General features: G+C 44.7%; 1 protein-coding gene across 3 annotated transcripts in view; it reads right to left on the minus strand.

The window, feature by feature from the left end:
* Window positions 1-25,953, minus strand: part of LOC143930954 (pyridine nucleotide-disulfide oxidoreductase domain-containing protein 2-like) — a 96,416-nt gene that overhangs the window by 27,620 nt on the left and 42,843 nt on the right. For all 3 annotated transcript variants that reach the window (XM_077455654.1, XM_077455656.1, XM_077455655.1), the window contains exons 9-12: window positions 16,716-16,857; window positions 14,622-14,756; window positions 9,250-9,322; window positions 5,171-5,327 (exon numbers count right to left, since the gene is read on the minus strand). In XM_077455654.1, the coding sequence (XP_077311780.1) occupies window positions 5,171-5,327; window positions 9,250-9,322; window positions 14,622-14,756; window positions 16,716-16,857 (507 nt within the window). The remainder of the gene's footprint in view (window positions 1-5,170; window positions 5,328-9,249; window positions 9,323-14,621; window positions 14,757-16,715; window positions 16,858-25,953) is intronic.

Consider the following 25,953-nt stretch of genomic DNA (forward strand, 5'->3'; position numbering starts at 1 on the left):
GACACCCCCATCCAATACAGACCTTCTCAGTACAGGCCCTCTTCACAGCCTAATCCCTCTATACAGACACCCCCATCCAATACAGACCTTCTCAGTACAGGCCCTCTTCACAGCCTAATCCCTCTATACAGACACCCCCATCCAATACAGACCTTCTCAGTACAGACTCTCTTCACAGCCTAATCCCTCTATACAGACACCCCCATCCAACACAGACCTTCTCAGTACAGGCCCTCTTCTCAGCCTAACCCCTCTGGACAGATTCCCCCCCGAGTACAGACCTTCTCAGTTGAGTCCCCTTTCCCAGCCAAACTCTTCAGTCTAGACCCCATCCGTAAAGACTATCTCAATACACATTTCGCCCCTTGGAGCTTAATCATGGTGATTGTGGGATGATCCCCATGTTTAAGGGCCAAGGGGCGGAGCAAAATGCATTGGGGGCGTGGCCTGTCTGGAGCCTGTGCTGAGGCTGCCATTCACCTCACTTCATGCACATGGGTCTGTTTCATGATGGATCTTTTCCTTTGACATTGTTGCAGCTTGGAGCAAGGGCGAGCCCTGCCTGCACTCACAGCGGTCTAGTTGGGCTTTACTCTCTACCTGAGCACCACCTACATTTTGTCTTTTTGGATCTCAATATACACCCAGTCTCCAGTCCAGACCACTCTCCTAGCCTAAGGCTTTAGTCCAGACCCCCCTTAACTGCAGATCTTTTTACCAGATGCAACAACAGTTGAAAGTTTGGGAAGTTCTCCCCTTGGCTCTATCACGTGACCTGAGCCAAGGAGGAGCATTGCCTTGGCTCTGAACTGCCACTGACAGACAAGTAGATAGCTATGAAGCTGGCACTACAGCACCACCTCTTCCTGTCTGACAATGGCAGTTCTATAGTCTGAAAACATTACAGCACTTTTCATTGGTGTACAGTAAGTGTTGTCACCCTCCCCATACTACTTGTGCATACAGAGTATAAACAAGGAACACTGAGCACCGATAATGAAAAATAATAAGAGACTATGCAATAGAATAGAAATAAGAGATCATATATTAAATTTACCTTTTGGGGGTAACACTGAGAACCCAATCATTAAGCGTAGTTATCATTAACCACAACCCCTAACAATAAGTAAAATAAAATACTGAGTCATTGTAGAAGCCAGAGGAGGATAAGGATCACACAGACTTTCCACTCTCAGGAATATTTTATATTGCCCGTTAGACATGTGCAATTCAATTATTTCCGAATATTCTGAAAATTCGAAAATCTGAAATAACTAACTAATAATAACTATTAAATTGTAGGTATTGGAATTTCCTTTCAAATTTTTCTGTTAGTGAACGTAACGAGTACAAATTTATCCAAAGTTACGAATTATCTGAAATAACGAATGCCGTATCTAGAAGAATGGAACGTAACGATCTAATAATAATAAATAATAATAATAGGGCTGTGAAAATTAAAGATTAATTCCTCGATAAATCGTTAAAATTTTTGATCAAAATTTTTTTGATCGATCAAAATACTTACCTCTCCGCTGGCTTCCGGGTCTTCAGGGAGTTCCATCAGACATCCAGTGACGTCACGGACATCGACGTCACCGGGCTCCTCCCCCCTTCCTCAAGTGCCCCCGTCTGCTAATGAAGGGAAGGGGGGAGGAGTCCGGTGACGTAGACGTTCTGATTGAACGTAACACGTACGGGGGAGGAGCTACGCATGACGTTACCCGCTGCTGTCCTACGGAACTAATACGATTGCCGGCTTTACATGCTGTGTTTTTATCATCTTTATGTGAGTAGTTTGTGTTTGAACACAAAAATCTTATACTTAAGCGGTGAGCACTTTGATCTTTTCTTTCTACCCATGACCCGGCGTCCTTTCTGAGATCTAAGGAGACGTGAGAGAAGTTTATGGTCCGTGTTAACCCTTTTGATAACCGCTTGCATGACCACCTGTTTGCACAGGGGTCCATGCCATAAGGTGAGAGTGATTAGTTAGACTGGAGGTGGAGGGATTGTCGCGCTACTGTGGGGAAAAAAATTGACTTACGCCAGTACTACAGTTTGGATTTAAAACGTATTTGTGTGAACTGTGAAGTTAAGTCATGGATTGTGGAAACTAACTAATGTCAGGTGATTGTATATACTGTATACCACATTTACCACTGACTAATGCAGAGTTGCAATGCAAGGAGATCAGCTAAAAGTAGTTGGATCTGTAGGTGCGTTATAATTAATCGAAATTAGTCGATTAATCAATTTAAAAAAAAATTGATTAATCGAACAAGAAAATTTTAATCAGTAACAGCCCTAAATAATAATAATAAAACCTTTTTATTATTAATTTGTTCCATTCCATTTGTTTAGATGCAGCATAAGTTATTTTGGATACTTCGTAACTTCAGATAAATTTGGATTCGTTACCTTCACAAACAGCCAAATTTGAAAGGAAATTCTAATACCTATAATTTAATAGTTAGTATTATTATTAGTTAGTTATTATTTCAAATTTTATTGATTTTCTTATTTTTCAGTAGGGATGAGCCGAACACCCCCCTGGTTCGGTTCGCACCAGAACTTTCGAACGGACCGCAAATTCGTACGAACGTTAGAACCCCATTGAAGTCTATGGGACTCGAACGTTTGAAATAAAAAGTGCTAATTTTAATGGCTATTATGCAAGATAGTGTCCTAAAAAGGGTTTGGGGACCTGGCTCCGGCCTCAGGGGACATGGGTCAATGCCTAAAATGTTTTTAAAAATGGCCGTTTTAGCAGGAGCACTGATTTTAATGACGATTAAAGTGAAAAAAAATGTGAAATATTCCTTTAACCACTTGAGATCCGCGCTATAGCCAAATGACGGCTACAGCGCGGATCTCCTTTGCCGGGACTACGTCTATTGACGTCGTCCCGTGCACGAGCGGCCTGCGCGCCCCCTGAGGGGCGCGCGCGGCGCGCTCTTTGATCGGCGAGTCCATGAGACTCGCCTGATCACCGATCCGTGCAAGGGGTCGATCCCGACCCCTTATCACGTGATCAGCTGTCAGCCAATGACAGCTGATCATGTGATATAACGGAGCCGGTAATCGGCTATTATTCCTCCTCGCGCTGACAGCGCGAGGAGAAAAAAAAAAGCCGATCACGGCCAGCCCTGCTAGTGCCCACCTGCCCCCTGCCAGTGCCCACCTGCCCCCTGCAGTGCCAAATGTTTAAAAAGTAAGTGCCCCCCGTCAGTGCCACCCAGCAGTGCCCACAGTGCCACCCAGCAGTGCCCACAGTGCCACCCAGCAGTGCCCACAATCTGCCTCAAAGGTGCTGCACCCCAGTGCCACTTATCCGTGCCCATCAGTGTCATCTACCAGTGTCCAGCAGTGCCGCCCATCAGTGTCCAGCAGTGCCACCTATCAGAGCCACCTATCAGTGCCACCTATCAGTGCCCATCGGTCCCATCTATCAGTGGTACCTATCAGTGCCCATCCGTGCCACTCATCCGTGCCACCCATCCGTGCCCATCTTTGCCCATCAGTGCCGCCTTATCTGTGCCCATCGGTGACGCCTTATCTGTGCCTATTAGTGCCGCCTTAACTATGCCTATCAGTGCCCACCAGTGCAGCCTATCAGTGCCCACCAATGCAGCCTATCAGTGTCCACCAATGCAGCCCATCAGTGCCCACCAATGCAGCCCATCAGTGCCGCCTAATCAGCGCACTTCAATGAAGGAGAAAAATGACCCGTTTGCAAAATTTTATAACAAACTATTAAACATGATTTTTATTTTTTTTGCATCTTTTTTTGTTTGTTTAGCAAAAAATAAAACTCCGAGCTGTAACTAAATACCACCAAAAGAAAGCTCTATTTGTGGGAAAAAAATGATAAAAATGTAATTTGGGTACAGTGTTGTATGACCGCGCAATTGTCATTCAAAGTGCATCAGCGCTGAAAGCTGAAAATTGGTCTGGGACTGAGGGGGGTTTAAGTGCCCAGTAAGCAAGTGGTTAAATATGGTGCCTGGGGGGTGTCTGTAGTATGCCTGTGAAGTGCCACGTGTTTCCCGTGTTTACAACAGTCCCTGCACAAAATGACATTTAACAGAAAAAAAGTGATTTCAAACTGCTTGCGCTTTTAATGTTATATCTGGTTCCGGCAATATGGATGAAAATCATTGAGAAAAATGGCATGGGTAGCCCCCCCCTGCCCATTACCAGCCCCTTTGGGTCTTGTACGCATATTAAGGGGAACCCCGTACCCATATTAAAAAAAGGAAATGCGTGTGGCCCTCAGGCCCTATATACTCAGAACAGCAGTATACAGGCGGTGCAAACAAGACAACAGGCACAATCTCCTACAAACTGACTGCAAGCTCTATTACAAAAGAGCAATATAGCTAGCTATATAGGTGGATATAATGGTGTATACTGCGGTCAGGGCACGCATACAACACCCACAAACTCCTGCAGATTGCTAACAGCTCAATTGCAGAAGAGCAAGAACACAAAATCGGCCGATAATGAACGGTGTATACTGTGTTGAAGGTACACAGAGAACACCCACTAACTCCTACAGACGCCAACACACTACACAAGGCCACCGTGCTGGCGGCCTTATATAGTGTGGGGGCGTGTACTACACCGCCTGAGCTATGATTGGCCACAGGCATCCTGCCTGTGGCCAACCATGGCTCTCCTCGCTGCCGGCGCTGTGATTGGCCAAGCATGCGGGGTCACAGTCCATGCTTGGCCAATCATGAGCCAGCAATGCACTGCGATGGTGCAGTGCATTGTGGGCCGTGAGCGCCACACGAATTTGGCGCAAACGTACGGTATTCGCCGAACGGGCGAACAGCGGATGTTTGAGTCGAACGTATGTTCGACTCAAACACGAAGCTCATCCCTATTTTTGCAGATTCTCAGATTATTCAAATTTTTGAATTTCCGAATTTTCGAATCACCGAACTTTCAAATTTCCGAAAAAAGCACAAAAACTAATGAAACAAAAAACGAAACCGAACAAACTTTTTGTCAGTGCACATGTCTATTACCCGGTACTGATCTCCAGGCTGATTTATCATAATCAGCAATTTAACAGGTGTAACAAACCATAAAGGGTGAAGGATTTAGGAGGATACTTTCCATTCTGCGTTATAGACGTGATATCAGTGAGCGTCATCATTACCTTGTTGATGGGTTTCCCTGACAGGCCTCTTCATGGGCCTCATCCAGAAGGTTCATACGCTCAGTGTTCAGGAAGATGGAGCATTGGTGGTGGGGCATTGGTCTACCATCCGCTGTGTTTGGTATAGAGAGGAAGTTTGGTAACCGATCTACAGCCACTGTAGGGGAAGCACAACGTTCATTATTCATTATTACGTCATAACTGAGTTCCTGATAGATCAATAATTGTAGATACCTCTAAGCCCTTGTACACATTCCGACGGAAAATGTCCGATCGGACCGTGTTGTCGGATAATCCGACCGTGTGTGTGGGCTCCATCGGACTGTTTCTGTCGGAATATCCGACCGACAAAGTTTTAGAGCTGGGCTATAAAATTTTCCGACAACGTGATCCGATCGGACATTTTACGATCGTTTTGTAGAGAATTCCGATCGGACAAAATGCCACGCATGCTCAGATCAAATTCCTAGACCAAAGCTATTGGCTACTAGCCTGAACATAGTCCCGTCCTAATGAACGAACGTCATCACGTTACGAACAATCGGATTTTCCGACAACTTTGTACGACCGTGTGTATGCAACACAAGTTTTGGACAAAATCCGTCGGACAAAATCCAACGGATTTTATTGTCGGAATGTCCGACTGTGTGTACAAGGGCTAATGAGAAGACTTGTCACAGGCTACTTAGAAGATTTATTGAAAGCTTCCTTGCAAAATTTTCTAGGAGAGGCAGAAAGAAAATGGGGAGGTTGTAGAAAGAGAGCATTGCAAATACAGTGCCTTGAAAAAGTATTCATACCCCTTGAAATTTTCCACATTTTGTCATGTTACAACCTAACGTTAATGTATTTTATTGGGATTTTATGTGATAGACCAACACAAAGTGGTACATAATTGTGAAGTGGAAATGATAAATAGTTTTTCAAATGTTTTACAAATATCTGTGGGGGGTACATTTGTACGGCGCCCCCCGGAGTCAATACTTTGTAGAACCGCCTTTCTCTACAATTACAGCTGCAAGTCTTTTGGGGATGTCTCTACCAGATTTGCACATCTAGAGAGGGGCATTTCTGCCCATTCTTCTTCTTTGCAAAATATCTCGAGCTCTGTCAGATTGGATGGAGAGCGTCTGTGAACAGCAAATTTCAAGTCTTGCCACAGATTCTCAGTTGGATTTAGGTCTGGACTGTGACTGGGCCATTCTAACACATGAATATGCTTTGATCTAAACCATTCCATTGTAACTCTGCTTATGTTTCGGGTCGTTGTCCTGCTGAAAGGTGAACCTCCGCCCCGGTCTCAAGTCTTTTGCAGACTCTAATGCCCCATACACATTTGTATATAAAAACTGTTGTGATGCTGTGGCAGCCTAGTGTGCAAGCTGTGTTGCCTGTATTGCCTGGATGGAAGCAGGATGTGGCTGAACACCACCGTAACCAGCGTGGAGCCCAAGATGGCGCCAGCCCTGACATGATGTCACACAGAGGGCATGATGGGCGCGCTGACGTGGCGTTAGCGGCACTATATAAATGCCGGCAATAATTAACCAGTTCCTGCCCAGCCTTTAGCAAGTTGACGTCCTCCCGAAACAAGCCGTGTTGCAGGCGCGATTTGTCAATGACTGTGTCCAGAGGACACAGCCAAAGACTGATCAGTGTACTGGTCTGCTGCCAGTACCATGTAATCACTGTGACCAATCACAGAAGATCACATGACAGTTGTAAACAATTAGTACCTTTTTTTTCCCCATGACATTCATTGTTACAATTGTGTTGGTAAAAACCCAGTGGTGTTTAACTTCTTGAGATCCACGCTATAGCCAAATGACGGCTACAGCGTGGACCTGCTTTGCCTGGACTACGTCTATTGATGTCGTCCCGTGCACAAGTGGCCTGCGCGCCCCCCGAGGGGGGCGCGCGGCGTGCTCTGTGATCAGTGAGTCTATGAGACTCGCCTGATCACAGATCGGAGCAAGGGGTCGATCCCGACCCCTTACCACGTTATCAGCTGTCAGCCAATGACAGCTGATCATGTGATCACAACAGAGCCAGTAATCGGCTATTTTTCCTCCTCGTGCTGTCACCTGGGGACAGCTCATCAGTGCCCACCTGCCCCATGCCAGTGCCACCTAAAATGGCAAAAAGTGACACCCATCAGTGCCCTCAGTGCCACCCATCAGTGCCCACAGTGCCACCTATCAGTGCCCACAATCTGCCTCGCACACACAGTGCTGCACCACAGTGCCACATATCCATGCCCATCAGTGTCATGTACCAGTGCCATCAGTGCTCATCAGTGATGCCCATCAGTGCCCAGCAGTGCCACCTATCAGAGCCACCTATCAGTGCCACCTATCAGTGCCCATCAGTCCCATCTATCAGTGGTACCTATCAGTGCCACCCATCCGTGCCATATTATCTGTGCCCATCTTTGCCCATCAGTGCCACCTTATCTGTGCCCATCAGTACTGCCTTATTTGTGCCTATCGGTGGCACCTTATCTGTGCCTATTAGTGCCGACTCAACTGTGCCTATCAGTGCCCACCAGCGCCGCCTATCAGTGCCCACCAGCGCCGCCTATCAGTGCCCACCAGCGCCGCCTCAACAGCGCATTTCAATGAAGGAGAAAAATTACCTGTTTGCAAAATTTTATAACAAACTATTAACCGGTTCCCGACCAGCGCACGCCGATGTACGTTGGCAGAATGGCACGGGCAGGCATATTGGCGTACAGGTATGTCCATTCTTCAATGTCGCCCTGCCATCGCGAGCGCGCGCCGGTGGCGGCATGCTCGCGTGCCGGCGGCGGCGTGCTCGCGTGCCGGTCGGGACCCCCGGATCGTCTCACAGGACGGCTGAATGGAGGAAATGCCGTGTAAACAGCATTTCTCCATTCTGCCCAGCAACTAGTGACGCTGATCTCTGCTCCATGTGATTGGAGCAGAGATCAGCGTTCACTAAATGAAAGCCCAACCCCCCCACAGTTAGTAACACACCCCTAGGAACACTTAACCCCTACACTGCTACCCACTGGTTAACCCCTTCACTGCCAGTGTCATTTACACAGGAATCACTGCATTTATATAGCACTGATTGCTGTATAAATGACAATGGTCCCAAAAATGTGTCAAAAATGTCCAATGTGTCCGCCACAATGTCGCAGTCACAATAAAAATCGCTGATCGCCGCCATTACTAGTAAAAAAAAAAAAAAAAAATTATTAATAAAAATGCCATAAAACTATCCCTATTTTGTAAACGCTATAACTTTTGCGCAAACCAATCAATAATCGCTTATTGCGATTTTTTTTTCATACCAAAAATATGTAGAAGAATACGTATCGGCCTAAACTGAGGGAAAAAAATGTTTTTTTGTATATTTTTGGGGGATATTTATTATAACAAAAAGTAAAAAATAATGCGTTTTTTTTCTAAATTGTCGCTCTATTTTTGTTTATAGCGCAAAAAATAAAAACCGCAGAGGCGATCAAATACCACCAAAAGAAAGCTCTATTTGTGGGAAAAAAAGGACGTCAATTTTGTTTGGGAGCCACGTCGCACGACCGCGCAATTGTCAGTTAAAGCGACGCAGTGCCGAATCGCAAAAAGTGGTCTGGTCTTTGACCAGCAAAATGGTCCGGTCTGTAAGTGGTTAAACATGATTTTTTTTTATTTTTTATTTTGCATCTTTTTTTGTTTGTTTAGCAAAAAATAAAACTCCCAGCTGTGATTAAATACCACCAAAAGAAAGCTCTATTTGTGGGAAAAAAATTATAAAAATGTCATTTGGGTACGGTGTTGTATGGCCGCGCAATTGTCATTCAAAGTGTGACAGCCCTGAAAGCTGAAAATTGGCCTGGGCAGGAAGGGGGTAAAAATGCTTGGTATTGAAGTGGTTAAATAAAAGACCTGTATTGGGGAATCGCACAGCAGCCAAACTATTTCCATTATTATTATGAATGGATTTGCGGAGTTTACAGTTGCATTATCCCCCATGTCTCAGATTGGATCATTAACTAAAATGTAAATATATTTTCTTTCATCAGCTGATTGCTGTAATTGAGCTCAGAAAAAACCTACCATTTATTTTGGTAACTGGGGATTTGGCGTCAAACTGCGAGATCATTGTTATAAACTCCTCTGGCAATTGCTCCTACAAATTAAAAAAGAAAAAAAAAGAAAAAGGACATCGTCTTTCCTCCAGGAAATAACAAAATAATAAATAAATCACCTGTGCTAACTCGGGATGAATGTGGCTATTGCTGAGCGATTAACTATTTCCCATCCGGGCCAATTCTAACACTTCGCTCCTGTACATGTACAAATCATCTTTTATTTTTTTATTTTTTTGGTAGAAAATTACTCAGAACCCCCAAACATTATATATATAATTTTTATTTTTTTAGCAGACTGCCTAGGGAATAAAATGGCAGTCATGGCAACTTTTTAATGTCACATGGTATTTGCACAGCAATTTTTCAAACGCTTTTATTTGGAAAAAAAAAAGTTTAACGAATTTAAAAAAAAAAAAAAAAAAAACACTAAAGTTAGCCCTATTTTTTTAATATAATGTGAAAGATGGTGTTACGCTGAGTAAATAGATACCTAACATGTCACGCTTGAAAATTTGCGCTCAGTCGCGGAATGGCGTCAAACTTTGGTACTCAAAAATCTCCATAGGCAACGCTTTGAATTTTTTTTTTACAGGTTAACTGTTTAGAGTTACAGAGGTCTTGGTACAGAATTATTGTTCTCACTCTAACATTTGCGGCGATACCTCACATGCGTGGTTTAAATGCTGCTAACATATGTGGACACGACATACGTATGCGTTTGCTTCTGTGCGCGAGCTCGCGGGGACGGGGGTGTTTTAAAAAAAATATTATTTTTTTATTGTTTCTTTTATTTAAAATTTTTATTTATTTATTAATTTTTTTACACTTTCCCTTTAAAAAAAAAAAAAATGGTATCACATTTATTTCTATTACAAGCAATGTAAACTTCTGTTTGACGTATGACAGGTCCTCTTTATGGAGAGATGTGGGGTCTATAAGACATTGATGCAGTAATTTATGCAAAAAGCATACTATACTGTACATGGACATACTTTTCAGTAGGCCAACATTTCTGTCTTAAAAATCCTTTTTTTTTTTTTATTGGTCTTATGTAATATTCAAATTTTCAGAATTTTGGGTTTTCGTTAACTGTAAGCCATAATCATCAAATTAAAAGAAAGAAATGCCTGAAATATATATATATATATATATATATATATATATATATATATAAAATATATACACACACATACACATACATATATATATATACACACATACATACACATATATATATATATATATATACATGCACACACATACATATATATATATATATATATATATATATATATATATATATATATATATATATACTCTGTGTGTGTAAGGCCGCGTACACACGGGCGGACTGTATGGCCTACTTAGTCCGTCATACAATCCGACGGACAGTCCGTCATACTTTCGAATGAACGGACTTGACCACACACGGATGCACAAACAGTCCGTCGAAAGCTTGCGCGATGACGTGTACGGCACGTACGACGGGACTAGAAATAGGAAGTCCAATACACTGCAATGCAACCTTCCGCCGTGTAAATCCTTTGAGCATGCGCCATTCTTAGTCCATCGAACTAGCCTACTGACGAGCGGATTGTCCGCTGAAACCAAAGTATGACGGACAGAATTACGGAAAATCCGAAATACTTAGTCCGCCAGACTGCACGCTGAAAAAGTCCGCTGAAGCCCACACACGAGCGGACTGTCCGCTGAAATGTGTTTAGACGGACTAAGTAGGCCATACAGTCCGCCCGTGTGTACGCGGCCTAACACATCTATAAAATATGAGTTACACTTTTTGAATTAAATTACTGAAATAAAATAACTTTTTGACGGTATTCTAATTTTATGGGATGCACCTGTATATTGCACCCACTTGTCAGGAAGCTAATACTCATACAGCTATTGTTAATGCACATGTTCCAACGCCCAGACAGACTCTGGCCAGTAACCAGCCTGCACTGATATGTTGGCACGTCCGTGCGGATTGGTGCACACACCCATTCCAAAGAATGGCACCAAGCTGCCTGTTTAACCTCCCTGGCGGTACGATTATTTCGGATTTTAGGTGCTGAAAGCGGTACAATTATTTTGCATGGAAATTTGGCGTTTTATATTGTAGGCCTGCAATTCTTAGGATTCAGAATAACTCTTAAATCTGTTCAAACAAGAGTCTAGTAGACATCCTGGGTATGATAAAGTTTATAATATAATAAATAATGATAATAAATAATAATAAAAATTATTCGATAATGTAATCAAATCCAAAAACACTGAAAATTTGCTCATTTGCAGAATTGTCGCTGTCATTAGATTTATTGTTTCATGACGAATTTCCCCACAAATCGCTATCGATCAATTGTGCAAGTGATTCTAATTTATTATCGCAGTTTTCTAGTTGGTCTAAACTCACTTTTGACATAAAGGGACAGTTTTTGGTTGCTATGGACAATCTCCAAATTCCAGGCAAAAAAAAACAGTATTTATAATATAAAAGTGCATGCAGGACACTGCACAGACCACTAGGGACAAAGGGGGTGTGTAATTTTTTTTTTAATACAGTAATGTAATCTGTAAGATTACAGTGTACTGTATGTGTTTTGTGTATTTTTACTTTTTTGAATTTGGCGCCGATCTCCGCTCCCGAGCGTCGTAACGTCGCAGGGAACGGAGCTCGGTGGCACTCGGGCACTGTGTGAATCGAGCGGAGGACGGCTCGCACACACAGCGCGGAGGACATCGCTGGATCCAGGGGACAAGGTAAGTAAGTCTCCCTGTATCCAGCGATGCGATCTGGCTCGGGGTTACCGCTTGTGGTACTGAAATCCCAACCCGAGCCAGACTCAGGATTACCGCCAGGGAGGTAAAAGGAGGCCCTGATGTGTTCTGAATGCTGGTTGTTCTTCAGCTTCCCATTGGTACATTGGAGACAGTACAAGTATATGTACAGTATCTCGCAAAAGTGAGTACACCCCTCACATTTTTGTAAATATTTTCTTTTCTTTTTGGAGAAAAAAAAAAAAGGAAAAAAAGCCTCCACATAGAGCAGGTCACTCCGGTAAAAATATGTTTTAGTACCCATTACCTCTATTTCTGATGTCAGTTTGTCTCCTCTCTGCTGTATGTTGGAAGAGAAGTTCTATGCATCTTTAAAGCATCCCACACATTTGAGTTTAATTGTATGAAACAAATGTGATGCCTATGTGGAGGAATCTTTATTGTTTAACCGCTTAAAGCGGGATTCCACCCTAAAGTGGAACTTCCGCTGATCGGATCCCTCCCCCCCTCCGGTGTCACAATTGGCACCTTTCAGGGGGGAGGGGGGTGGAGATACCTGTCAAAGACAGGTATTTACACCCACTTCCGGGCATAGACTCCTGTGGGAGTCTACGCCATTTCCTGTCCTGCCGCGCTGTCTGCTGGGACACACACGGGTCCCAGAGACAGCGCGGAGATTTCCTATTGTGCTGTGTGACTCGCGCATGCGCAGTAGGGAACCGGGAAGTGAAGTCGATTCGCTTCACTTCCTGATTCCCTCACCTAGAATGGTGGCGGCAGCAGCCGAGAGCCGAGCGATCGATCGGTTTTTGCTGGAACCCGGTTCAGGTGAGTGTCCATTTATTAAAAGTCAGCAGCTGTAGTATTTATAGCTGCTGGCTTTTAATATTTTTTTTTTAGGTGGAATCCCTCTTTTAGGACCGCCTCACACCGATATACGTCGGCAGAATGGCACATCTGGGCACAAGCACGTACAGGTACGTTGCCCTTTAAGTGCCCAGCCGTGGGTCGCGAGCGCGTGCCGCCAGCGGCGCACTCGCGACTCGGTCCTGAGCTCCGTGACCCACAGACCCGATTGCCACTGGTGTCCCACGATCAGGTCACAGAGCTGAAGAACGGGGAGAGGTAAGTGTAAACAAACCTTCTCCCCGTGCTTCCCAGTGAGCCTGTCACTGATCGTCTGTTCCCAGTTATAGGGAAACACGATCAGTGACATCACACACTAAGACATGCCTCCCTACAGTAAAAAACACACACACACACACACACACACACACTTAACCCCTACACTGCCCCCTAGTGGTTAACCCCTTCACTGCCAAGTGACATTTTTACAGTAATCAGTGCATTTTTAATTGCACTGATCGCTGTATTAATGCCAATGGTCCCAAAATTGTGTAAAATTGTCCGACGTGTCCGCCACAATGTCGCAGTCACAATAAAAATCGCTGATCGCCGCTATTACTAGTAAAAAAAAAATGATTAACAAAAATGCCATTAAACTATCCCCTATTTTGTAGACGCTATAACTTTTGCGCAAACAATAAACGCTTATTGCAGATTTTTTTTTACCAAAAATATGTAGAAGAATACGTATCGGCCTAAACTGAGGAAAAAAAAATGTTTTTTTATATATTTTTTGGGGATATTTATTATAGCAAAAAGTAAAAAAACATTGCATTTTTTTCAAAATTGTCGCTCTATTTTTGTTTATAGCGCAAAAAATAAAAACCGCAGGGGTGATCAAATACAAGGAAAGAAAGCTCTATTTGTGGGGAAAAAAGGACGTCAATTTTGTTTGGGAGCCACGCTGCACAACCGCACAATTGTCAATTAAAATGGCGCAGTGCAGAATCGCAAAAAGGGGCCTGGTCCTTTAGCTGCAAAATGGTCCGGGGCTTTAAGTGGTTAACGAACGTTATCTGAACTATACAATTCTTCATCCATATTTTTGACACTCGGATGTCACCAATTTCCTTTTCCTATTATTTATTTACAACGAATATAAATTTTGTTTTTATGAAGTTAGTGGACACTTTTCACTTTCACAGCTGTTTCGTGGCTCATTTCTCATATTACTAATATTACTTCGCAATGGACACTTTTCATTTTCACAAGTGTTTTGCTGTTTCACGTTAATATAGGCATTGATAAGGTTTTCAATACCTGTGTGTGTGTATATATATATATATATATATATATATATATATATATATATATATATATATATTTTTTTTTTTTTTTTTTTTTTTTTCACAGGTTTACTAGATATATGCAATATATATGCCCTGATTGGATATATTACTTTCATTCGTTTGTTTTTACTAGCGCTGCATTTTAAATTTTTTTAATTTTATCTTCACAATTGGATCATTGTTGATGCTGGCTGCTATATTTCATTCTTGACCTATCAGTAGCGCAACTATATATTGTTATTATTTACTATTTTACATGTGTATTGTTTCTTTTTTTGCATCAATAAAATTATGCTTTTTAATCACCACAGGCTTGGAAAAGGAAAATACTCAAAAAATTCCAAATATGCTTCAAAGTACCTACCTGTGGAGTCAGTTTTAAAAATGTGTGATGAGGTGAGGCATTGGACAGGACCAACCTGCTGCGCACTTCTGTCCCATCTTGTAGAACAACACCATAAGCTTTTCTATTGTTATCCACCAAGATCTTCTCTACTACCTTTGAAAGATTGAAAAAGTTTTTAGAGTCAATGAAAAGCCTTCATCTTCTCTTACTTCTACAAGCTGACATGGTTGAAGCCGGCCTTTCATTTAGAACTAAAGCCAGGGGCGCACTGACCATTCGGCCACTCGAGCACCGCCCAAACCACTAAGGGGCCCCATCAGAGTTGCCAGCCTCAGTAAAACCAGGGACAGTATGTAAAAATCTGTGTTTTTTTTACATCTGTCTCTGAAATGTCCCTTACCGACATCCTTTTGGTCTAAAAATCCCGAGATTATAGCTGCCCCACCTCTCCAGTACCTTCTCAGCCAATAGAAACATGTCTGTGTATACTGTGTGATTGTATACTGTGTGTGTATACTGTGTGGCCCTATAATCTCCTATTGCCTGGGGGGCCCATAATCTCCTATTGCCCGGGGGCCCCATAATCTCCTATTGCCCGGGGGCCCCATAATCTCCTATTGCCCGGGGGCCCCATAATCTCCTATTGCCCGGGGGCCGCATAATCTCCTATTGCCCGGGGGCCGCATAATCTCCTGTTGCCTGGGGGCCCCATAATCTCCTCTTGCCTGGGGGCCCCATAATCTCCTATTGCCCGGGGGCCCCATAATCTCCTATTGTCCGGGGGCCCCATGAGTTCTCAGTCCGCCCCTGACTAAAGCCTCCCATTAAAGAAATGCATGCTGCAGCACTTAGTTATAAATGCATCTTCACTTACAGTTTTGCCCCCCCCCCCCCCCACAAACCCCTGAAAATATCTGTTGATCCTGCCAGTGAAGTCAACTTAATGCAGCTTCCTCTGATGGGGTGACAACAATGCTGCACTGCTCTTGAATTCAGAGCAGAGTTATCACCGTCATGTAGGCTGTGCCTGCTTCCACTCTCACTGCTGATTAACTCATAGGCATGTGCAGCCTATTGCATTAGGGTCTGTACCCCAAAGCTCATACACACATACATGTATATATACACATATACACACATACACACATAAGTCCGATGGTTTTGTGTACACACAATCGGACTTTGCTCCATCGGACTTATGTTGTCAAAAAGTTTGTCCGTTCGCATAGCCAACAAAAGTCAGATGAAACCGAAAAAGTTTGTCCGATGTAGCGTACACATTGTCGGATGTTGCCTTAAAGAGGAAGTAAACCCTGATGCGTTTTCTTCCTCTTTCATTCCCTGCAAATGCAAAGCATAATGGACTACTATGCATCACATCGCATCGCATAGTAGCCCATTATGTGTCACTTACCTGACACAGGAGCCAGCGAAGTCACCGCTGTTCCCTGTAGTTCCGAGCGTCCATCTTCTTGGTGAGTCTCCGTGGGTCTCGCTGCTCCGGCGCTGTGATTCGCCGGAACAGCGATGACGTTACTCCCGCGCATGCGCACGGGAGCTGAGACGCGAGGCATTGCGTGGCATCTTCGTCATCGACGATGCCCCGCTCAGTGCGCATTCGCGCCGCTGTCTACGGCGCATGCGCCGTAGATAGCGGTGCCCGTCTTCGGGCAAATATCTCCTAAACCGTATAGGTTTGGGAGATATTTCTTGGACCTACAGGTAAGCCTTAATCTAGGCTTACCTGTAGGTCAAAGTGGTTTGTAAGGGTTTACAACCACTTTAAAACAGCTAATTTGCATGTTTGTTGTGAAAAAGTCAGATCATGTGTATGGGCCTTTAAGTTGGCCATAGATAGATTGTTTTCTGATCAGCCAATGGATTTCCCCATCCACACAAGCGAGGTGTATGGAGGAATCTCCCGCCTTGTCCCCATTGTATTTTAACCGTGGGGACTGCATGTGCTAATCGAATTCAAGTTTTTCAACAGTCCAACCATTAGATCAATGTCTCTTGAATTAGAATGGCCATAGATGGATTTGGCCCGCCCCTGCTGAACCAGTCTAATTCCGATCCGTCTATGGTCAGCTTCAGAAGATTGGCTAGACGTACCTTGTCTGTGTATATCTCAGCTCCTGCTTCCGTCGCTGCTTTGGCAATTGCGTTGGACACCATGCCCATTCCTCCTTCTACATAACCCCACGAGCCTTTCCTTCCCTCTATATCTCCCATCACGTGATGTAGTAAAACATAGCTGTCATAGAGGAAACACAAGCTGCAGAAGTCTTTCCAGAACATTTTTTTTTTTTTCCAGAAGAAAAATTTTATTGTAAATAAACAATCAGCTTACAGTAGAACAAGGCCTTTACATTGCAATAATGATAGAATAGTCATGGTGCGATGTAAGAAAGCAATTAAGATATAAACATCGTTAGGCTAACATCATCACAGGTGATGAAGTTTTGAGTCATTAAGGCTAAGTCGATATGCTATCCAATCAAGTATAACATCAAACTACTAACAAAGGCAGAACATAGTAAATATAGGCATGCGCCATTTCTGTGAACATATTATAGATTCTGCCTGCAACCTTTACGAACAAAATCGCATAAAACAAAAACTAAAATAACTGAGAAAGTAAAAGTATCTCGTTATTACTTAGGCACTTTAGGATCAGCAGGAAAGATGGAGGGATGCGGTCACGGACCTCTAGCGATCCCTCTTTAAGAGACATCTTGAAAGAAAACAGTGACTCAGCCCATAAAGGGTGGAGGGGGTACAGGAAAAGCAAGGGAAAAAAAAAAAAAAAAACAGGCACAAAAAAAAAAAATTCCCATAAATGGGAGGAGTGGGGAGTGAGGAGTGTATGGGATATACCTACGATGGGGTGTGTTAGTCCTCACACACACATCTAAGTAATGTTAGCGTCTTCAACCAGAGAGAAGCTATAAGGATTTAATCCTGCCCAAAGAGGGTAAGGGGATTATGGTTTGCCTGTATTTTGGTTCTTGGGGCTACACCTCTCCATCTGTGAGTAAAAGTTTATATTCATTGGACAGTTTAAAGTGAGTCCAGCAGGACCAAACATTCCTATATTTGGTAGCTGTATCTTTAGCTTGATGAATGAGCTCCTCCATCTCAGCAATTCTGGAAATGCGCCGAAACCAATCTGCTGTCGTGGGAGTTTTCGTAGATTTCCAGAATGAGGGGATGCACATCTTTGCCGCATTGATTAGGTGCAAAGCAAGTGATCGGTGGTAGTGGCGAAAGGGAATGGAAGAATAATGTAGTAGCATTTGGGCTGGGGAGAAATCAATATGATAAGTCGTGACATTAGAAGTAATTCTGTGGACTGTTTTCCAGAAAGGTTGGATTCTAGGGCAGGACCACCATATGTATACTTTCACAGCATCTCCAACAGGTGGGTGGGATGGATGGGGAGATCTTGTTCAACTTAGTTGGGGTTTTGTACCATTTAGAGAAAATTTTGAAGCCGTTTTCTTGGGCTGTCACATTGATGGATCCCTTGTGAATAAGAGTATAAATGTTTTCCCAGTCTGCAGAGGAAAGATTGAGGGAGAGGTCCCTTTCCCAACTTTGGGTGGCTATGTTGGATTTAGGGTCATGGGTTGAGAATAGCAGAGGGTAAACGCTTGAGATTAAGTGCCTTTGCTGTTCCGTTTGCGAGCAGAAGATCTCAAATGGGGAAAGTGGTCTAGAAAAGTCTCCACGTTTGTGGGGGTCATTAAGAAAGTGTCTCAGTTGGAAATACGTCCATAAAGGGCAAGATAGATCCGGAGCCCGCGAGGGTATATCAGAAAGGTTCAGAAACTTCCCGTTAGCAAAAAAGTGTCGTGCCTGAATCTCGGCATAAGGCCAGAATTCATTCATAAAGAAAGCAGATAAACCTATCGGAAGTCTGGATTCTGCCTGATTGGGGTCAGGGGGCTCTGTATCGAGGAGAGATGATGAAGTCTGCATGCCTTCTGAAATGCTTTTAGAGTACTTCCTATGAGCGGGTGTTGCTTGCATGATTGGGGGGTATGATTTGGGGCAGTCCAAGGTAGCGAACCTAGCGGGAGTCGAGCAAATTCCTGTTCTATGCTAGTCCAGGCTTTCGAACGCCTATGTACATTCCAGTCTATGATACGTACTAGTTGGCAAGCCCAATGGTATTTGGCCACATCTGGCAATCCTATACCACCCTTCAATTTGGGTAGGGTGAGTCTATCAAGGCTGAGTCTGGGGCGTTGTCTACCCCACAGGAATTGACTGATAGCAGCCCTATAGGAGGCAAAAAATGTCGGGGGTACCTGAATGGGGATAGTCTGGAAAATGTAAAGCAGCCGTGGGAGAATGTTCATCTGAAGTATGGCAGCCCTTCCAAACCAGGAAAACATACCAGACGACCAAGCTTTAAGATCCTTCTGAATGTTTTGGAGCAGGGGGATGTAATTGGATGAATATAGATTGGACAGGCAAGTCGGGAGTCTGATTCCTAAATAAGTAATGGTGTAATTTACCCATCTAAAAGGGGAATTTGCTTTGCACCGCGAAAGAGCAACTGGGTGCAGGGAAACATTCAGGGCTTCTGACTTAGTGAAGTTAATTTGGAGGTTAGATAGGGTCTTGAAAGTGGCAAAATCTGCGAGTAGGTTAGGAAGTGACGTGTGGGGTTCTGTCAGGAAAAGGAGGATGTCGTCCGCAAAGGCGGCAAGTTTATATGTGGTGTCTGCTATTGTAACTCCTTTAATGTCAGGATTGGCTCGAAGTCGTTGAAGCATCGGTTCAAGAGTTAATACGAATATCAGGGGGGAGAGGGGACATCCTTGGCGCGTTCCATTTGACACGGAGAAGGCGTTCGACAGGGTGCCATTAACACGCACTTTCGCGGTTGGGACTGAGTAAAGGGCTAAGATATATCGGAGCATGCGATCGCGCAGTCCTATCTTTTTGAGAACTGCCGACATATAGTCCCAGGCTACCCTGTCAAACGCCTTCTCCGCATCAAGGGACAAAAAGAAACCTTGTTGTTGGGAATATGATAGCCAGTGGTGAATGTTGATAGCTTTGGTTGTATTGTCTCTTGCCTCTCTGCCCGGAATAAAACCTACCTGATCTAAGGAGACCAGGTTGGGCAGGAGAGGCAAGAGACGGTTAGCAAGTATTTTAGCGTAGATTTTAAGGTCCACGTTTAGCAAGGAAATGGGCCTATAATTAGTCACTAGGGAAGGGTCTTTATTTGGTTTGAGGATCACGGAAATGTGGGCTGTTAGTAGGTCTCTAGGAGGAGGGGAACCAGAAGCTAGAGAGTTGAAGGCTTTCAGAAAGTGTGGTTTAAGGGAATCTATGAAAGTCTTGTAGTACCCTGTCGTCAGTCCATCCGGACCTGGGCTTTTTCCAGGTTTTAATTGTTTGAGAACTGTATCCAGCTCCGTTGGTGACAAAGGTCGTTCCAAGTCCAATGCTGCGTCCTCTGATAGAGGGTCGGGGGCGTAAGAAGCAAGGAAGTCTTCAATCAAATGAAGGCGAGAATCATCATGTGTGGGGGGTGCGTTAGAGCGTGGATTATATAGTTGGGAATAGTAATGTACAAACTGGTTTGCAATTTGATCATTAGCCGATAGTTTCTTACCTTGAGGGTCAACTATAGAATGTATGGTCATGTCTGCTTTCTTCTTTCTAAGCGCCCTGGCTAGATATTTACCAGCCTTATTGCCATACTCGTAAAAGGTTTTATGTGCGAGGGTATAGTTTCGTCTTATCTGAATGTTTAGAGTTTCTAGAAGCTCTTTGCGGGCCCGAAGTAACTCTGGAAGGGCTGCCAATGCCAATGAATTTTTATGGGCGTTTTCCAAAACGTGTATCCGCTTCGACAGATTAGAGATGTGTGCAATTCTGTCTTTTTTCCTTTTGGCTGAAATTGCTATAAGTTCTCCCCTTATAGTACTCTTGTGTGCTTCCCATAACACCATGGGGGAGATCTCTGGTGAGGAATTTTCTAGAAAGTATAGATTCAGTCGTTGGGTTATGTTAGTAGTGACAGTTTCGTCCGTAAGAAGTGATGGATCCAGTCTCCAAATAGAAGATCTGTTGGGGAGAGAGTGTGCTATGTCTACAGTCAATGAGATCGGATTATGATCTGAAAGATACATGGGGTGGATCGAGGTGGCGCGTATTGATGGCAGGTCAGCTTGTGAAATGAACATGTAATCTAATCTGGAATACTTATTACGAGGAGGTGAATAAAACGTGAAGTCCTTGACATTGGGGTTTAACGTTCTCCAAGAATCATGCACTGCTAGTTCACGCAGTCGCTTCTTAATTGACTTAAGTGCATTGTAGGGTACAGATGAAGCACCATTAGAAGTGTCGAGGGAAGGGTTCAGAGGGACATTGAAGTCCCCTCCCAAGATTAATATACCCTCCTGAAACACGGCAAGTTCTCGTAGAGTCGCACTGAAAAACGGGACTTGACCAGTATTGGGTGCATAGATATTGGCAAAGGTGACAGGTTTGCCATAGAGCGTGCCTTTAACAAAAAGGAATCGCGCTTCCTTGTCAATACAAGTATCCTTGATTTGGAACAGGCAGTGTTTCGCTATCAAGATGGACACCCCTTTGGTTTTTGCCGAGTGGTTAGTGGCATGGAATGAGGTAGGAAAGCGGGAGTTAGAAAATTTCGGTGTGGACCCCGTTTTAAAGTGCGTCTCCTGGAGAAAGGCCACATCTGCTTTGTATCTGTGGAGCCCGAGTAGAACTTGGGAACGTTTCTCTGGCAGATTCAACCCTCTAACATTTATAGACACTATGGTAGTGAGTAATTTGGTAGAACTACAGTGGGGTTTCGTCATTGTTACAGGGTCAGAGTAGGTTACCTATTATCCTGAAGACGTTTTAACACTAGTGTAGAGGAGCAAGTGGAATTTGTGAGAGGAGCAGGCCCAGAACCAAAGGCAGGAAGCTGGACAGGTGCGTGAACCAGAAGGACTAAAAAAAAAAAAAAAAAAATAAAACAATAGCTGCAGAAAGGGAAAGGGGGAGGAAGGAACGGATGGGCTATGGCAGGTATCGGAAAATGGAAACCAATAAGAAGAACCGGTAAACACAACTTGCAAAGACTTCCACGATAAGTCAATGGTAAGGTAGTTGGCTATTAGCAAGAGCCTGCTTGCTAATCAGTTGGAAACAGATAGACTGATCCCAAACAAATATACCAAAATGAGGCAGTGGAGAGAATTAATACAACAATTGTAAAAACCCAAATGATAGGTCCACTTAGCGGGGTTGGCTAGAGTCAGCGGGGAGTGGTGAAGAGACAATAAAGGACAAGCGTTAGCCGACTAGAGAGAGGTCAGAAATTAGATTAAGGGAGGATAGTTGATCAGGAGTAGGGGCAGTCAATTGTAGGCTCGCCCATAAGCCAGGACCTAAACACAGCAGATAAGAGTGTTCGTCAGTGATTCGGCCACGTCAATACTGTTGGTGGGGCAGTGTGTATGCCTAGTGAGCAAAAACATGGACAAAAAGAGAGAAAAAAGAAAAAGAAAAAGAGGGGAAGCCCTCCTTCCCCTCCCCTCCCCCTCCCCTTTTTTTGAAGACCTCAGAAAGCTAAAGGGTTAACCTTTAGTTAGCAAGGGAGAGCCCAAGGGGGTCATGTCAAAAAGAACAACCTACCGCCGTGAAAGCTAAAACAGGACCTCCGTTGTCATGACTAGATCTAAAGCACCGTTCATAATAACCTAATGGCAGGGATTAAAGAGGGAAAGAGGGTGGGGCAGTAATAATTAGAGCCCCTGTGGGTCAAACCAGTTATATTACAAAACATTTCACCACGGGTATTGTCGTGTTAAAATGAACCTCTATTCCCTGAGTCTTGAGAGCACTAGAAGATCAGGCAGGCTGTCCCGGGGCATCAGGTGCGGGCGGACGTCAACCCATGCGTTATCTTTTAGGAAAATTGCAATTTTGTGCGGTGAAATAGAAGACACTGGGAGATTGAACTCCGTCAACTGCATAGGCTGTCTAGTTTGCTAGAGCTACAATCTGGTGAGAGTACACTGGTCTAAAGCTTTAGAGTGTGGTATTGCAATAATACCCTCAGGATAAATAAACAGGATATGTGCAGGAACGCATGGGGGGTGCCCTGACCTGGACCGACACCCCGAGACAGCATTATTCTAAGAAAGGAATATATAGAGTTCTACTATCAAAGAATAATTGATCAACATGTCATATGAAACAGAGAGCAGCTCCAAGTAAAACAGTGAACTATATAATGTCTTACCCAATTGACATTGAGAGGAGGGGGAAGGGGTGACAGAAGCAGGAAAGAAGGTCTAAGCAAAATCCATTAGTAGTTACCAAGGGAGAATGCAAAGGAAGGGAAGCCAGAGTAATGGGTCACAGATTAGGACTGAGATAGTTCAGAGCAAAGTCAGGCTCTAGTGACCACATAGCAGAGTTAGCGGGGCCGTTCAGCAGTGCAGGTAACTTATCTATCCGATGAGATTTTTTGACACCGCTCCTCAGCGGTCTCGGCATGCTCTCCTGGGGTGAGGAGCCTTGGTCGGGCTGAGTCCATGTTGCGGTCCAGCAGGAGCGGGGTGTTCTCGGGGATCTGAGGGGGATCTTCTCCTCCTGGAGCGAGAATCTTGGGCATCCATTCCTTCGTCGATCGGAACAGATCTCCTGAATGCCGCCGGTCTGAAATCCGCATACCAGTCGGGAACCGCGGTGAATGGTATTTCAAGTGTCTCGCAAAAGTAGCGCAGATCTTCCGGAACTCGGAGGAGAGCAGATCGGCCGTGTGCAGATGCTGATAGGCCGAACGGGAATTTCCAACGATAGGGAATTCCCTTGGCCCGTAATACTTCCAGGAGTGGGCGCAATTCCCTGCGACGCTGCAGAGTGATGTTCGACAGGTCCTGGAACATTTGTATAGTGGCCCCATTATGAGCAAGTGGGTTTGCTTCGCGAGCCCTCCTCAGAATTTCCTCCTTCAGCTGATAATCAATCACACAGCAAATGACATCTCGAAGAGGGTCGGATTCTTTACCCCTCAGGCGTAGAGCGCGGTGAATACGCTCCATACCTATCGGGGTAGATGAAGGCCTGTCCAATAAGTTATTAAAGAGGGATGTTACCTCCATTTGTAAATGCTCTGCATCGATGGTTTCAGGCATGCCACGTATGCGTAGGTTGTGCCTCCTGCCGCGGTTATCCAAGTCCTCGATGTGGCGGTTGAGGTCTCTCATCTGCAAGGTGTGCGTATCAATTGCCTGACAGGAGCGACGAAGCACTGTGGAATGAGTCGCCATTACTGTCTCCACCTCCTGCACTCTTCCAGCAATGGCTTGAATGTCCACTCTGAGGTCAGAGATTGCCGCCGTGAGGGCCGCGGTGAGGGTCTCTTTAATATCGGCAGCCACCGATCTAAGGTCGTGTAGGCTCGGTTGTTGCTGTGGCGTGAGGACAATGCCATCATCCTCCGGGGGGTTCCGCAAGCGAGCAGAATGAGATCTGCCTGAGGCTTGTGAGGCGCCTCGTGGCGCCGCCATGTTGCTGGCCTGGCTCCGGAACATTTCAGGAATGTTCTGACTCGTGCACCCGGTATGTTCTCTAGGAGACCTGGAGCGGGATGCCGACGAGCTGCGGGAAGACGTTCCCATGGTTCGTGAGCTGAATCGGGTATAAGAATCCTCCGTTAGAGGCTGATGAATCTCTCAGTCGGCCGGAGCTAAAGAGTTAGGCAGCCATTCTCCGCCGAGGTCAAGCCACGCCCCCCCCTTTCAAGAACATTTTTATTCCATCAAACCCTTATCATCGACACCTAAATCATTTTGTAACTATACAAAATACTAATAAAATGGAAAGCCCATCTGTACATGACGATCACTATATACAAAGCAGCGTATAGATCTACGCTGAGATTTGTGGTAGGTATCCCCCAAAATGGCAGTCATTGGTGGGAACTCCCTGGAGATGTGTCCAATAAGCGACTTTGCAACAGTTGAGGAAAAATGGTGAAGTGACAACAAAAAAACATGCCTCCCTTTTCAAACATGGAGATCTTAAAGCGGGAGTCCGCCGGGAGTTCCGTCGTTTTTTTTTTTTTTTTAAAAGCCAGCAGCTACAAATACTGCAGCTGCTGACTTTTAAAGTAAGGACACTTACCCACCCAGCGCGCCCGCGATGTCGGCACCCGAAGCCGATCTCTCGATCGTCTCTCGGGTGCTGCCGCCGCCATCTTGGGTATGGGGATCAGGAAGTGGAGCCTTTCGGGCTTCATTTCCCTGTTCCCTACTGCGCATGCGCGAGTCGCGCTGCGCAATAAGGATGGTCCCCACTGCCTCTGGGATCTGTGTGTTTCCCAGCAGGCAGCGGGGGACTTTCGGAAAGGGGCGTAATCTACGCCCCTTTCCGCAGAGAGCTATCCCGGAAGTGGGTGCAGATACCTGTACTGTAGAGGTACCTGCACCCCCCTCCCCCCTAAAAGGTGCCAATTGTGGCGCCGGAGGGGGGGGGATTCCGATGAGCGGAAGGTCCACTTTAAGGTGGACCTCCGCTTTAATGCATCAAATCTGGTTTCACATTTCATTTCATGCAAAGATTGAGGTGTTTGAAGCAGTATTTGGGGTAAACCTCCTTTTTCTAGGGTCCAAGCAGCAGTGATAGACAAGGGTAAAAAAGCGATAATTCATAGTTCAAAGGTTTTCCTCCTTTCTGGAGTATTTTCAAAATCCCATTTAAGAACCACACTATTCACGTCCTCCATTGAACGATCTCTTGAAGGCTACTTATGTGGCTGATTTTTATGGGTTGATGTGGCTGTACAGTTTGCAGCATTTGTTGTTGTATGGTTGTGTAGCACCCTGATGTTTAGGCCGGGTTGCTATTAAATTTATTTGCCAAGTGATATTTGCCTTGGCCAGTTGTCAGGAGGTCAATTGATTTCACCCTAATTCTGGAATTGCTGCTCTTCTCTCTTCTGCGGCTAGGTGGCCGGGTACTCAGTGGCATTAGATAAGACAAGGGCATTGTAAGGACAGAATAAGAATGATTGGGGTGTCTCAGGCAGGGATCTTCTTGGGTCCCTTGGCCTGCTGGGAGAGCCTATTAATTTAGGTGGAGTTAGGTGATCGGGGTTCTGTGCCACCTGAATGGCAGTCTGGGTAGACGCGTGTCGTTTTGCCCTGGGCTGCTAGGCTGTAAGCCTGAGGCCTATCCTGGGGACATCTGGCTGCTAGGCTGTCTGAGGGCCAATCCAAAAGCAAGAGAGCAACATAGGGTTGGGACTGCGGCTCGAGGTCCAACCAGAAGTAATGGTTCTGCCAGCCGAAGAACCAAC

Source organism: Lithobates pipiens, unplaced genomic scaffold (genome assembly GCF_037356315.1).
Source record: "Lithobates pipiens isolate NorthernLeopardFrog02 unplaced genomic scaffold, aLitPip1_a1.2 Scaffold_25, whole genome shotgun sequence".
Taxonomy (NCBI): Eukaryota; Metazoa; Chordata; class Amphibia; order Anura; family Ranidae; genus Lithobates; species Lithobates pipiens.